General features: G+C 41.6%; 1 protein-coding gene across 9 annotated transcripts in view; it reads left to right on the forward strand.

The window, feature by feature from the left end:
- Positions 1 to 14,141, forward strand: part of syt1a (synaptotagmin Ia) — a 169,323-nt gene that overhangs the window by 135,481 nt on the left and 19,701 nt on the right. For 8 of the 9 annotated variants that reach the window (XM_071502581.1, XM_071502588.1, XM_071502583.1 and 5 more), the window contains 4 exons: positions 2,446 to 2,618; positions 5,369 to 5,494; positions 11,401 to 11,568; positions 12,854 to 13,021. In XM_071502581.1, coding sequence (XP_071358682.1) covers positions 2,446 to 2,618; positions 5,369 to 5,494; positions 11,401 to 11,568; positions 12,854 to 13,021 — 635 coding nt within the window. The remainder of the gene's footprint in view (positions 1 to 2,445; positions 2,619 to 5,368; positions 5,495 to 11,400; positions 11,569 to 12,853; positions 13,022 to 14,141) is intronic. The other variant, XM_071502580.1, reaches the window with a different exon arrangement.

A 14,141-nucleotide genomic window follows, 5' to 3' on the forward strand; every position in this document is an offset into this window, starting at 1 on the left:
GCCTATCCAGTGTCACCTCCATTACCACAGCGCTCCAGGGCAAGGCCAAAGCTGTAGCTCCTGAAGTTATTTTAGAGCATCACTCGCCGTTTTTCCTCAGAGGAGAGTGCTTATTGATTTTGTCAACAGAGCATCGATTTTTCTTCTCTCTCACTCCCCTTGGACCTGGTGAAGGAACCACAGCTGAATGGTGGTGAGCAAAACCCTGGAGTGATAGACTGTAATATACTTTTCTGTTTTGATGGGTCTTTTTCGAGTTTTTCAGATAAAGTCTTCAAGGGACTGGAGTTTGACCTGGCTTATGTTATCTATTGGTGGGTTGGACTTATGACCACTACTGGGCTAATTCCTTAGATGAACCATGACAGAGACTGTTTGTGTCTTATGGGATATTTCAAGAGGAGATAGATTTTTTTCTTTCATCAGATTACACATTCTACAGATAACACAGCCCAAATTGCCTCAGTCAGAAGTATTCCCTTTGCCTCTCAGACTAGTAATCACTGACAAAATCGAAAACATGCCTCCAAAATTGGCTCATTTGTCTGTTATTCTCCTCTATTAAAATGACGAGTGGGCTGCCAGGTGTTTGGTGTCTGCTGAGTAGAGTGAAGGAGCAGCGATTACGACTGCTGAATGAAGAAGTCTGTTGCGAGGTCTCTCATTATTTTCAGCCCATCTGGACTTCTTGCTGTCTCTCCGGTACTTAAAACAACCCACTTCTCCCTCCATGATTGTGTTTGTGTTTGTGTGTTGTGTATACTGTACCTGTGTGCGTGCACCAGGGAGCCTGAGCTGACTGCCGGCTGTAGTTGGATAGATAGATACTGTAGGTGTCCCTGTGTTGGCAGCTGACTGTTTAGAGTCATCACTGTGTTGTTGAGCTGAGTGTCTAAGAGTCTTTAAGTGACGGAGTTGACTGCCAGCTGTCCAGTTTCTTCACCCAGGTCCATACACTAAGCCAACAGCATATGGTGAAGGGAAAATCAACATCTCATGTGCCACTACCGTTTAATTGCCTTTTTTGATTTATTATCTCATAAACCATTAATGTGACCAAGCAGGGCATCTGCAGAGCTTGAAAGGAATTGATTTCAGTTTCCTTCAGGGGAAAAAAAGTCTTTCAAAGTTGTTTAAAAAGATAAATAAGGGTCTTAAATAATTTTCTAATGACATTAGTTATAGAGCGAGTTTGTATGTGATTTCAGCAAAAACAGCCTGGAAAATCTCCAGTACTGTTGTTCCAGACCTCAAAACTTAAATTGGTTCATCCATCAGTCCGTCCATTCATCCATCCATTTTCTGCTACTTCAAACCACAGTATAGATTACCCACTGTCTCTTCCTCCATCCCTCAAGCAGCTGAAAAGGTTTTCTCACTGACCCCTGGCATAAACACATCACAATAAAGGGACATTGTTCAAAGTAAAAGAAGACAGGTTGTTATGGATTATTATACTTTATGGGAAGTTTTAAAACTTTCAGAAATCCTGAAGGCTTTGTACCACTTCAGAAAACAGTGAGCATAGCTTCTATCCAGGATGCTTGACGTACATCCAAACCACAAAGTTTTTAGATTCCTAAAGTTGATTAGCCTAAAGGTGGACTGGACTGAACTGTGTGAGCAGTGATGGTTCAGCAGTTCAGCTCTGTCCATGCAAAAATAATATGGCTCAGATGGAATCATCATGGAATTGATGATTTGACTGTGCAATCACTGATAGATTATGTAAACCCTAAAGCTAAAAAGGAAGGTCTACCCTGGACACTGTTGTTCTCTAACTTTCTCTTGACTGAACTCTACATGTTCGGGTTTAATTTCACCTCTGAGATCAGGCTGAAAACAGAAAAAATCTCAACTCTAAAGATTAATTTCACACCCTTTTGTTTTTTAGAGGTAATTTGGGAGCTGAGGGTTTGTGAACAGTGTGTGTCAAACCCCCGTGAACCTGTTTGATTTTACTGCATCATTGGCTTGTCATGGTCATACCTCTGTTAATGCCTCTTGAGCTCACCCTGCAAAATTACCACCACTCTCAGTCCCAGGAAGTTCTGTGTTCCCGGTGATTGCCGTGAAAGTGTCAGCTGTCTCAGAATCTTTTGTTTAAATGGCAAGTGGAAAATGCCAACATCTGTTACTTCCACTAAATTGGCTGAAGCTGCTCGGTTGGGTCTTGTCCTGCTAGTCAGGACCGATCGTTTAGTCTGCCACTTCTTGATGGACCCCAAGCGCTGGCTTAGGTGCTGATCTGTCGTGCCAGCTCTGCAAACACACAGATTTTCCCGCCTTTATCTCACCTGTCAGTTGGTATAATCACTACTTTTTGGAACTTTGGTTTAAATACTGCTTTGGCCCAATTCACTGAAAACTTGCAGGATACAGCAGTGTTAGATTTTCTTCCAGAAAGTCTAATCCGAGTTCTTTCTTGTCTGCTTTTTCTACCAGTGCCATCATGGGCCATCGTCTCTATTGCCTTTGTGGCGATCATCCTGGTGTTAGCATGCTGCTTCTGCATCTGCAAAAAGTGGATATTCAAGAAGAAAAACAAAAAGAAGGGCAAAGACAAGGGCAAAAATGCCATCAACATGAAGGACGTGAAAGATGGAGCCAAAACCGAGGTAAAGAAAAAATCATCCCTCCCCGCTAATTAAATAATGCGCTTTTGCTTATGCTAAAACTTTACCTTATCTGCCCAGAAATATGTCTTAAACATATGTAACAATATTATCTTATAATTTTATGTTTATTTGCTGTGTTTGACACTTTTAGTGTCCTATGCTATATGATGATTGATTTGATCAGATTTGCAGTAACTCCGTCAACACATTAAGTTTTGTTTTCACCAACAGTACAAAAATAATTCCACTGCAAATATGGCTGTCAGAAACCTCCCCATTTTTATGCACTGCAGTATTACTTCCTATGATATTTCATCATTTAATTAAAAAGGAATTCAGTCTAATTACAGGAGAGTTAATGGAAGTCATTAAAATGGCTCCAGGTTGAAGAGAGTGTTTCAGTCTCTCTTTATTTCTCCTCCTTTTTGTTCCTGTGAGTGTTTTCTTTTTTGTCATATGAGGACCTGCTCTCTTGTTGAAGAGTGTGAGTAACGTTTGCCGTGTAATGAAGTGGTATCCACCCAGAGAAATGACATCACCAAACCGTATAACAAATAGGAAGGAATTTAATTAAACTCTACGTTTCCACAGTACAGAATGGGAAGCTATGAAACGCTGACACTTCAAATGGAGTTAGCACACTAATTGCACCAGCAGAGCGTCGTTACACTGCCGTCCTCGGTGGAATCGTGTACAAACTGTGTTTAATTTGCTGCAACACCTCGACTAACAGAGGTGGATCCGAATCAGAGACAGAAACCACTGACAATGTCTTCATACTTCATTTGACTTACTTATTGTAGAAGGAAGTATAAATTAGGACTTAAATGAGACTCATTTATTTTCTCAGAACAGAGAACAGAGGGAAGTTTAACAACCAACAGTACAGTGCATCACTTAGCTCAGCACAGGAGATGATTTTCCTTTAGTTTTCAATATTCTCCTTGCCTTTGTACAATCCAATTTTATTTCCATATAGCCATAAATCAAAATAAACGACCGCATATCGGTCACCGTTATAACTAATCTCTGACATCGGTGAATCTGCCACTTCCAAGGCAAGCGGTCATTTCTCCTGGTGTGCCCAGACTCTGGTGTGTTAACTCCTGTGTGTGGTTGTTTTAATTTGTGTTTCTTCCTTCTATGTCCTCCTTATCTGTGTTGTGTCTGATGACTGTTCGGGATGGTCACTGGCGGTAGGTTCCTAATTGCTGTTGGATCTTCTTAAGCCTGCTGCTCTGACGTTTTTTTATAGCCTCTTGACAACGACTTACTCCCATAGAACCAAATATATGTAACTATGCATACAGTACATGTATATCTACTGTATATATGTGTGTACAACCTGCATATGCACATATATATGTATGAAAGAAACACTGGGTGCGCATTGACAAGGTTGAACCACACTGATTTTTGTGCCAAGCTAAAGTCTCCTGCCTTTTGAATCTTTCATTTACATATCAAACAAGTGGTGGCGGGAAAACGTAGAATGATTGAGAGGCTCTACAAGTAAATCTTTTGAAGCTGGTGATAAAAAAAGAGGCTTTTGACGTACAGTATCATTTGCATTCACATCTGTCAACACAGGTGAAACAGATCATACCTTTCCTGCAGTTAAATTAACCTTAGGAAATGATATAAAATACACTTTTGATAAATAAAGGGATTTTATTTCCTCAATCATTTTACCTGCTCCACTTTTCCCTTTTTTTCACATATCAAAGAAAACCAAAAAAACTGCTCGATTTGGATTTGCAAAAGGCAGAGACCAAGTGGCTCAGTGGAACATTTTAAAACCAATCAGTGTTGTTCAGCTTTTTTGCTTTCACATGAGCAACTTGACAAACTAATAGGAGCAGGCCCCCCGATGTACATTACAACCCCTTTTACCAACACCTACCCACCCACCGCTGGCATGATGCTTCTAGCTACCATCGGCGTAGGGGTTAACATTAAAGCCTTAGGGTTATGATGACGATGTCACTGAATGTTTGAGGGCATAACCAGACTTTGGAATGGGGAATCACAAGAGCACCAGTTTGTACAACAGAGAATGCTCTGCATGCCTAACAGAGACATCTTGGAAGGCAACTTTTGATGCTGAATGAATGACCTTGAGAAACCAGTCTTTGCCTCTTCAATCGCATGTTGGTCCTATAACAAACTCCTCCACTCCCACCTCTCCTCCCCCCCCACCAATGCCACCACCTGCTACCCTCACCTCAGTGCCAGGCAAGCGAAAGGGCAACTTCACTTCTCACTCTGCCACTTCAGACACTTCCCAGTTGATATGTGTTGCCAGAGACTTGATCTGCCTGAAATAACATCAAGGGAATTGTCTTACTGTGATCTTTTCTGGAAGCATCTCTCTCTCCTTCTTTCTGTCCTATCTCAATGTCTCTCTACTCTCCTCCCTTCTTCCTCTTAATGCCTGCCCATTGCTCTCATCTCTGGCGCCATCATTTGATCTTTTCTCCCTTTAGACAGAAACACCCAGAGATTGATAGAAAAGCATCATCAGGGGACCAGGCCCGGGGCTTTAGTGCATCACAGAGCATGTCCTGGTGTTAAATGCTATGGTGTTTTAGTGCTTGCTTCCCCCCGTTTCCCCCCTTATACATCATAAAACAAGTGGCAGCTTTTACAGGAGTAGGTCCACTGGCAGGACCTGGGCGGGGAACAGCTGGCTGGGTGCTAGCACCAGCGACAAACAGGCGACACTGACTCTTGGTGGGTGTCTCCTTCAGGCCTTGAAGGATGAGGAGGATGCGGAGACAGGGCTGACTGAAACGGAGAAAGAGGCCGAGCCCAAGGAGGACGAGAAACTGGGCAAATTACAATACTCCCTGGATTACAATTTCACAGAGAATACGGTAAGGATCTGTTCTCCATACCTCTCTCTGTGTGTCGTTGTTGCGAAAGCTCCTCCCTCGTAAGTATGGTCACACCGAACCTCTGAGGTGGTCCAACTTTTCATCCCTGCAGAGATTAAACAGGACCCAACCCAGGTTGTGCACAACATCCTTTTGTTGCATTACCACCGCTGTCACTGAAGCTTGAGAGCAATCTCACAGGGATATATCATGGTGGTCGAGTTTGTGGATTTGCCAGTGAGCCTTAAAAAACATACAATACACTATTGGGATTTAGTTGGTCTCTGAATTAGTTTCTTTCTTTCTACATGATTGAAAACAGCCCCTGCAGATATCCATCTGCTTTATTTTTTCCAGCGACTGAGTTTTAAAAAGCAGAATGAGGAGGCACATCAGCTCCCTAGCGCCAGATGTTGTGTGACAGATAATAGATGCGGTGCGTGAACACAGCGCTGTCCCTCTCTGGGCTAGCTAACTCGCCATTATAAACAGAACTGACAGCCTGAGATTAGACAGTAACACTCACTGCTCCTGTACACACTGAGTCACACACTGGCATAGGTACATCGTCCTTATCTGCACACACATAAACTTTAATCAGTACAAAAGTTTGTGTCCTTTTAGTCTATAATTTTAATTAACCTGTGTGAAATTTATCAATACACAGATCACAGAGCCAATAATGATCCCAGTAAAATTCAAAGGCGCAGACACCATTAGTGTTCAGTCAACCAGACCCTTGTTTCATTTTGGGAAAAAATGACAAAGTATTGAGTCATTTCATAAAAAGGGATATTATGTGGACATTATTACATTCACAGAGTTGATCCGTCATGTATTGGGAGGCAGTGACAGGTCTTTGTATGAGGTTCTTGATTACACCGGTAATAAGCTCCACAGTGGAGCTGAAGTGTAATGAATGGATGACAGTTTTCACGCTTCATGACAGTGACCTCGGCTCACTGCCGCTCCAGCTGCGTCTGAAGTTAAAGGAACTCTACGACAGGCAGACCTAAAAACCCGGGGAGGCAGCCGTTCATCTGACCCACTTTCAGCTCAGTGACAAACACATTGCAGAGGCACCGTGGCCTTCAGGAAATGTTGTGTTTTTTTTGGTTTTTTTTAATCCTCAGGCTCTGAGACCCATGCAATCAATGTGAACACCATAGAACTGCTGAGGGAGAACTGACACAGGTGATTGATTTAATGCCTTGGCTGCAGGTTTCTTTGTACAGTAGAAGGCTGGATGTGAAATTCCTGCTATTACTGAGTGAGTGGCATCTCTTAAAGAGGGAAAACTGTGGAAAGCAAGTATTGTCTAATCTTGGGATAATTTTGTAGATCATGTTTGATCACTGTTGAAGAATGAAGATAGTATTGGTAGACAAACCAGTCTGAACTACCCCTCCATATAATGTGATAAGCAGAAGAACCAGCCCAGAATCTCTAAAAATCATGTTGATATTGAACGATTCTGCAGCACTCGATTTAAGGCGTGTCGGACCACGTCTAAAGGCAAAAGTGTTAATGTCTTTTCCAAATGGATGCACTTGAATTCAGGGTGAAAAGTGAAAAGAGAAAGCTGAAAATTGTTCAAACAGGGAAAACAGCCACTTTCTCAGAGTCACTGTTTGTAGGGGTTGCACACATTTGTACATACAAAACATTTCAGATATAGTTGTGTTAGGAAAAAGAGAAAAAGAGAGAGTTTAAAGTTGAAACCGTTCCTACCGTCACGGATCCCGTGCACTCTCTGGCTGCACCCGGCTAATCGCTGTGTGAAGCGTGATGGAAATTTCTGGAAATTTACAAACATTGTTGGACGCTGCACCTCCCATTTCTGACATCAAAAAAGTTTGGAGAGAGGAGGTTTCAGATGCAGGCACTTTGAAGCATAACTGACTCCATTAGCCCGTGACATTCAGAGGGAGTAGTGTGCCCTTTATCTAGCGTCTTGAACTTTCATGCATGAGACTGCATTTTTACTGTAACTCTAAACTTTCTATGACTGTAGGAGAAGGTTTTAACTGCACCTTAATGTTAGTTTATGTCACAACTACACACCTAACCTGCCTCAATTAATCCGTAGTTGCAGAGATGCAGGACTAAATGAAATAATGACAGTGAGATAAAAGGTTAAGAACCCTGAACAGCCTGTCTCAGTAGAGCTGGATGTTGAGTGATTTCACCAGGTGATTTTTTTTTTTGGTGAAAAAACTTTTTTCTAATCAAAATGTCACTGATAAGCCTCCCAGACACACAGTACTCACACCTACTTGTCTCAAAGAAGCTTAAGCTGTATGCACCACTAACTGTGGCCTAAATACTGTGTCAGTAAATGCTCCACCCTGCCAAGAAAAAGAGGGAAACACCAGTGTGTGTGTGTGTGTGTGTGTGTGTGTGTGTGTGTGTACAAAGACTAAGGCAAGGAGGTGAGGCTGAATGGGAAAAGACTTGTAGATTAATGACAGGTCGTCATGGCAAAAAGTCTCAGCTTTGTTTCTGTCTGTTAACCACCACAAATGGCTGCAGCCCCTGATGTTGATGACACTGGGTTTTATACACTAATGAGACAAAAGGTTTTGTAAAAGATCCAAATCACTCAGGGAGCGGCACCGTGCCTACATTAGGCAAATACACAGCAAATGAACCACAAAGAGCCCTCTCAGCACAGCAGGAAGAGAATTATAATGTCATTCTTACTTTCAACATCATTACCATATTCATTGTTCTTTTTTGCAGGTCAAGAGCAGGCCTATTGCACTGTGTCCAGTCAGAATATGTGAATTTTAAACTCATTATTAAGAAGGGATGGATTTCAAAACATTTGTATTATTTCTTTTTAATTGTTTATTGCAGAATTTCCTCTAGATAGTTCATTTTTCAAAAGAACACACAAAGCCTCTGCAGTAAATATTCATCAGGGAAAGCACTGTTGGTCTTCTTTGGAAGTGTGTATATGTGTGTGTGTGTGTGTGTGTGTGTGTGTGGAATCACAGCAGAGCCATGATGCATTTGGACAAAGCCCTCTAAGATAAGCTGCCAAGGGCTGAATCACCATCCTTTACCCATTCTGGTCAGTGTGCTGCTCACTGGGCTGGAGAGTAACACACAAACAGAGAGGGGTTAATACCAGCAGCCCTCTGCTGTGAGTCCTTAGTTAAACAGAAACACCCACACAGATGTGCAAACACACAGCCACAGTTGTTTATGTTTTCACTGTCGAAGGCGTGATGGTCGATTAGTCAGGTGTTTACACTTTGAATTCGTAGTTATAACATGTGCCAAAACAAATAGTCAAAAAGATTTTTGATTATTGATTAACCATTTAAGTGAGAGACAAACAGCATCTCAGATGTGAGAATTTGCGGCTTTTCTGTTTTATTCTAAACTGAATTGGACAAAACAAGATGTTAAAGATGACACCAGGGGCTCTGGCCTCTTTGAACCAAAGGCTAATGTCAGCATGATAACCTGTTCATGGCTGCTAACATGCAGGTGTAATTTACTATGTTCACCTTCTTAATTTAGCTTGTTAGCATGCTAACATTTGGTTATTAGCACTATGTCATTTGTTTTAGAGGCATATGATCATAAACCAAAGTACTGGTTACTAGATAGAAAGTTTAAGGGATCGATATAGTGTGTTTGTAAAAATTCATCCATCCAATAGTTGTGGAGATATTTCAAAATGACAAATGTCAAAAGTCAGGGGATCAGCAAAGTCATTCGTTCATGCTCTTGGCACAATTGATGTCTGTCAGATTTCACAATAATAAGAAGAATTTTGGGAAACTCCTCTTTTGTAAGTGTTGTGAACATCAGACGCGGTGTCTTAAGAGCATCAGGAAAGATACAATTAGCCGGAACAGCAAACTCCATATGAACATTTCCAAACCACGTCCTGCTCTTATCTGTTCTCAAGCGTCAGTGCCTCTCCGAGTAAAGATGGTATGGCATGCTGTGTCTGCCAGAGACCGTGCTGATTGATGGGTGGAAATCAGAAGGACAGCATGCAAGGATGAAATGCCACACTCAAAATCCAAGTGCCGCTTCACAGCACTACAGTACACAACATGGCTACATTTAGGTTCAGGTAAATGACAGCTAGAATGAAGTCTACGTCTTTTATTTGCCCTCTGAGGTGTGTAACAGTCACGCAGTAAGTGATCCTGATGAGATACATTTAGATGTGCAATATTTATAATATTTAAGTCAAAGTGATCCATCATAATCACGACAGGATTTCATTTCACTGTTTTCAGTTTTCAATGTAACGTCAAGAAAATGTTGTGCATAACCTGGGAAGCAGTTACATAGGACGTCCCACACTTTCCACCATGTACTCGCCTTGTGTCCATTGTTGTCATATATGATGTTTGTCAGTGAGTGCACATGTGTATCTGTGGTACATTCATTGTATGTTGACCATGTGTAACACTGCATCATTCCATGAACACCTTTCTGAGCTGGAATCTCACCACCATCCTGTGCAAACCTGTACCTGGTACCGAGACATAAATAACGTCCCTCTGTGGGTTGACTCCCAGCGACAAAGTGAAGAGTAAACCTACCGAAACTGAAATTAATCAGCAAGACTTAATTTATAGTAAATGGCACAGTGAATGTAAGGCACAACAGCACATTAGTAATTCACAGGAAAGAGCTGCTCTGGAGGCATAAGTAATCTCATTAGATGAGTTACACATTAATGTGCAGAGGCAAACAGCCACAGTTTATAAAGATGAAGTATCAGCTGGTGTCTGTGTCTTCTTCTATTATTTTAACCACTTAATCAAAGCTTTTATTTTTGTAATTGTTTTCATTCATTTAGACCTGGACATAATCCAAGAAGATAACTATCTTACGTACATATCTACATGTCAGTGTTTTTTTATGTGGGAAGATCTGCTAGGCTAACTGGCTAACTGTGTTAGCATTATAATAAAGACTGTATGATATTATTAAAGCGTAAAAAAACACAAGGCTAATCAGTCGACGTTGAGCTGGGATTGTTTTGTCAAACACGTACTTCCAAAAACAAGAACTTGGAGGCTTATTTATATCTAGTTTGATAATATGATTTTACCCTCTGTTTTAGCAGTTACCTTTTTAGTCTGAATGTTATTTTAAAAATATTTATTTATTTTTGAAGCTCTGCCTCTGAGAAGTGTTTGCACTTCAATAAATCTGTTTTTCTATCTGTAAAATTGATTTTCCTTCATATCAGTGGTTATTTGCCTCGTGTTGATTACCAACGGGAGTTCATTGTTTCCCACTTCTTTATTCACCACCATGTCACCGGTAGCTGCACACAGTAAACCGATGCAGCTCCTGACAGCTGTAGAGCTGCATGGCTGAGTGCCCTGGTCAGCCTCCAGATTGCTGCTTGATGGCTGCCTGATAGGAAGTTGATTGACTGACTAGCTGGGCCTCTGGAGAGGCCTTTGAGTTGAGGCTCTGACTGGCAGGTCAATCAGCCTCCCAGGCTCCCCATTGTGGTTATCAATTATCAGCCTTGTGTGAAGAGAAACAGTCCTCTCACTCGTATTCTGACACATCCTGACCTTTACGAACTCTTCAGCCGCTGCCAGACTCCGCCGACATAACCTTCTTATAGTGGCGCCATTTGCCAGAAAAATGACACTGAATTGTCTTTAGGCCACCAATATGAAGGACCAATTACTAGTGAAATCAAAAGACAAGACACGTAAGTAAAAAAATCCAATGTCCTTGAAGGTTATAGAGTAATGATCAAGAAATATCTCTTGACATTTCTTTATCCAAGATACAGTTTTTCTGGAAGGATGTTGGTGGGATGAAGGTGCAAGTTATGATGATTTGGGTCTGTGGACAGTCTGACACTATCTTCCCTCACTTCTCCATCCTTCATCTTTCTCTCTCAGCTCATAGTGGGGATCATCCAGGCCGCAGAGCTGCCTGCCATGGACATGGGTGGCACATCTGACCCATACGTAAAGGTCTACCTGCTGCCTGACAAGAAGAAGAAGTTTGAGACCAAGGTCCACAGGAAGACCCTCAACCCTGTCTTCAATGAGCAGTTCACCTTCAAGGTACGCCTCACATTAAAAGTTTAATTTCATTTTCTTTCACCATATGCTCAAAAACATTTCTGCATTTCAGGCACTTTTTTGTAGCTGGAGATCTTTCGGTTCCACTGACAATCTGATTTGCATGCAGCTAGGAATGCTGGGAAGTTGTGGAGACAGCAACCAGCTGGCACATTAACAAGCCCCTGACAGAATATCTCTCACACACACGGTTACACACACACACACACACACACTGACACACACAGAGGCTCAATGTGATTGGGATTAACACAGGCAGATGCACTGCTACACGCTGGCCTTGCCTCTGCCATAATGGATGCATAGCTTTTGCTCAGCAGTGGGGAAAGTTTTGTTATTCACTCGACAGTGAAGAGCGCAGGTGTTTGGTGTAAGTTAAGCATAATGTGATGTGATATCCATCTCAATACCAGGTTTTTTTGTAATACTTAATTTGAAATCTTTGATGCATCATGAAAAAGAACACTGCAAGTGATTCCAAGCCGCGGTGACACCGTCAACAAGAAAAGATGATTTTGTGCGATAATGTCAAGGACAAGCCAGAGAGTCTTATCTCTCCCACACTCTCATTTTTTTGTTAACAAGTCATTTCCGTGTAATAACCCAAATACTGCCTAGATCTCCCCCCTCACTTGTCTTTTAGGCCTGATAACAGCGTCTGTCAGGGTGGGGGCAGTTGTGATTGATTTGGAAATCAAAGCACCCACCACTTCAACATCCTCCCGCTACACAAACACACAAATCAGACTCTGCTTGACATGTAATTAACTCAAGAATAGAAACATCACAAACTTTTCTATGGAAGGTCAAGGGTGTCAAACACATATAACAAAGCCTCTCACACAAAGTCAACGAAAACTGAACATCATAAACTTTACAAGGGAAGGTGATGTTGCAGAGATGGAGTGCGTGATATTGCACAGGTATGCCCAATAAACTGTGTAACTCACAAAGACAGATTAATGACATATGGTCCTCCATGCAGTTGTTCTCATCACATCACAGACACTTCATGACTGGAACAGGTTGCTTACACCTGGTAATGTTAGCCTAATTTGCTAAGTTAAAGCTCTGAAGATGCATAGATGAAAAAAGACCCTGATGATGATAGAATTTTCTTATAAATATTTAATCATTTCAGTTTCCAACAACATGCTATCGAGCTATTGATTAGCCCTGATACAGGTAGTCTGTCATCATATTGGTAGTAGTTGTGTCGTTATGCTTCACCTCTTCCCCTTTCTGATACTGTTGTCATCTTCTTCAGGTCCCCTATGTAGAGCTTGGTGGGAAGACGCTGGTAATGACGGTGTACGATTTTGACCGCTTCTCCAAACACGACGCCATCGGTGACATCAAGGTGCCCATGAATAAGGTGGACTTCAGCCACATAACAGAGGAGTGGCGGGATCTGCAGAGCGCTGAGAAGGAGGAGGTGAGACTTGTGAAGCCTGTGTAGACATTCATGCATCTCTCCTCAGAACAGGGGGAACAAGTAGGTTTGAATGAATTTTGTCAGAGTGTCAGAGCTCAAATTTGTAAATCTCGTGGCTGTTTCAATTATTAGTATTTATTTATTTATTTATTTTTTGCATAAGTTATGTCACAGTGATTATTTTTCCTGTTTGTTTTCAGCAAGCCATTTGTGCTTGAACCACAGATGTGGTCCCATAGCTGATGTAATCCATCTCTCCTGGAAATGTCACTTAATCAGATGTCCACACTTCCCCTTCAATTAACAGAAGTGTGACTTTCCAGGCAACAGTTCAGGAGATTCAATTTTCATGGTAAATGTCATGGCATATAGCACGTGTTGCCAGGGGAACCGTTTTTTTTTTCTTTACATTACGGTGGTTTGATTTAAAGGTTAATTATAACGGCGTGGAATAGCTGGTGGAGTTGTTTGAGTTGAAGGGCATCACTCTACTTCCTCAGCGTCTGGTTGCACCTGCTGCACCTGACAATTTTACGCAAGGCTTGAGACACTGGAGCGAATACTTAGCGTCGAGGCTCAGCAGAGAGCAGAGGGCAGGTGCAGAGGTCGACCATGGAAAATGCTATTTTCCACCCTCACACTGCTGAAAATGTAAAATGTACTGTCATTATTATGTTTATTATGTGAGTGCTCTAATCATCGTGTGGCACTGAATGGTAACTGGGGATTCATAAAAGTGACTAAACATTATTTATTTATTTGTTTGTTAAGGTTTTTTTCAGATTATGTGCACTGGTAGGTGGTTTGCAGAACTCATTTACACCCGCAAAGGTGAAAATGACTCCATTGCCTTAGGAGCTAAAAATTGTATCTTATTAACAGGTACAACAAGTCCAATTATTTTGTTTGTTTATTTTTGTACTTAATTTCTTGAGGTTAAGGAATAGTTCAACGTCTTGGGAAATACACACTCCTTTCTCCCCCTAAACCACAAGCTGCATTTTGACTTTTCTGTTTTGCTAGATTGAACCAAAGAGATAACGTGTCACTAATGTGTCTTGGAGAAAGCCAGGGTAGGTGTTAACTCCTGCTTTTGGACTTGATGCTAAGCTTAACTACA

Source organism: Trachinotus anak, unplaced genomic scaffold (assembly GCF_046630095.1).
Source record: "Trachinotus anak isolate AG129_WGS33_773 ecotype Australia unplaced genomic scaffold, CSIRO_AGI_Tana_v1 ptg000018l, whole genome shotgun sequence".
Lineage (NCBI taxonomy): Eukaryota > Metazoa > Chordata > Actinopteri > Carangiformes > Carangidae > Trachinotus > Trachinotus anak.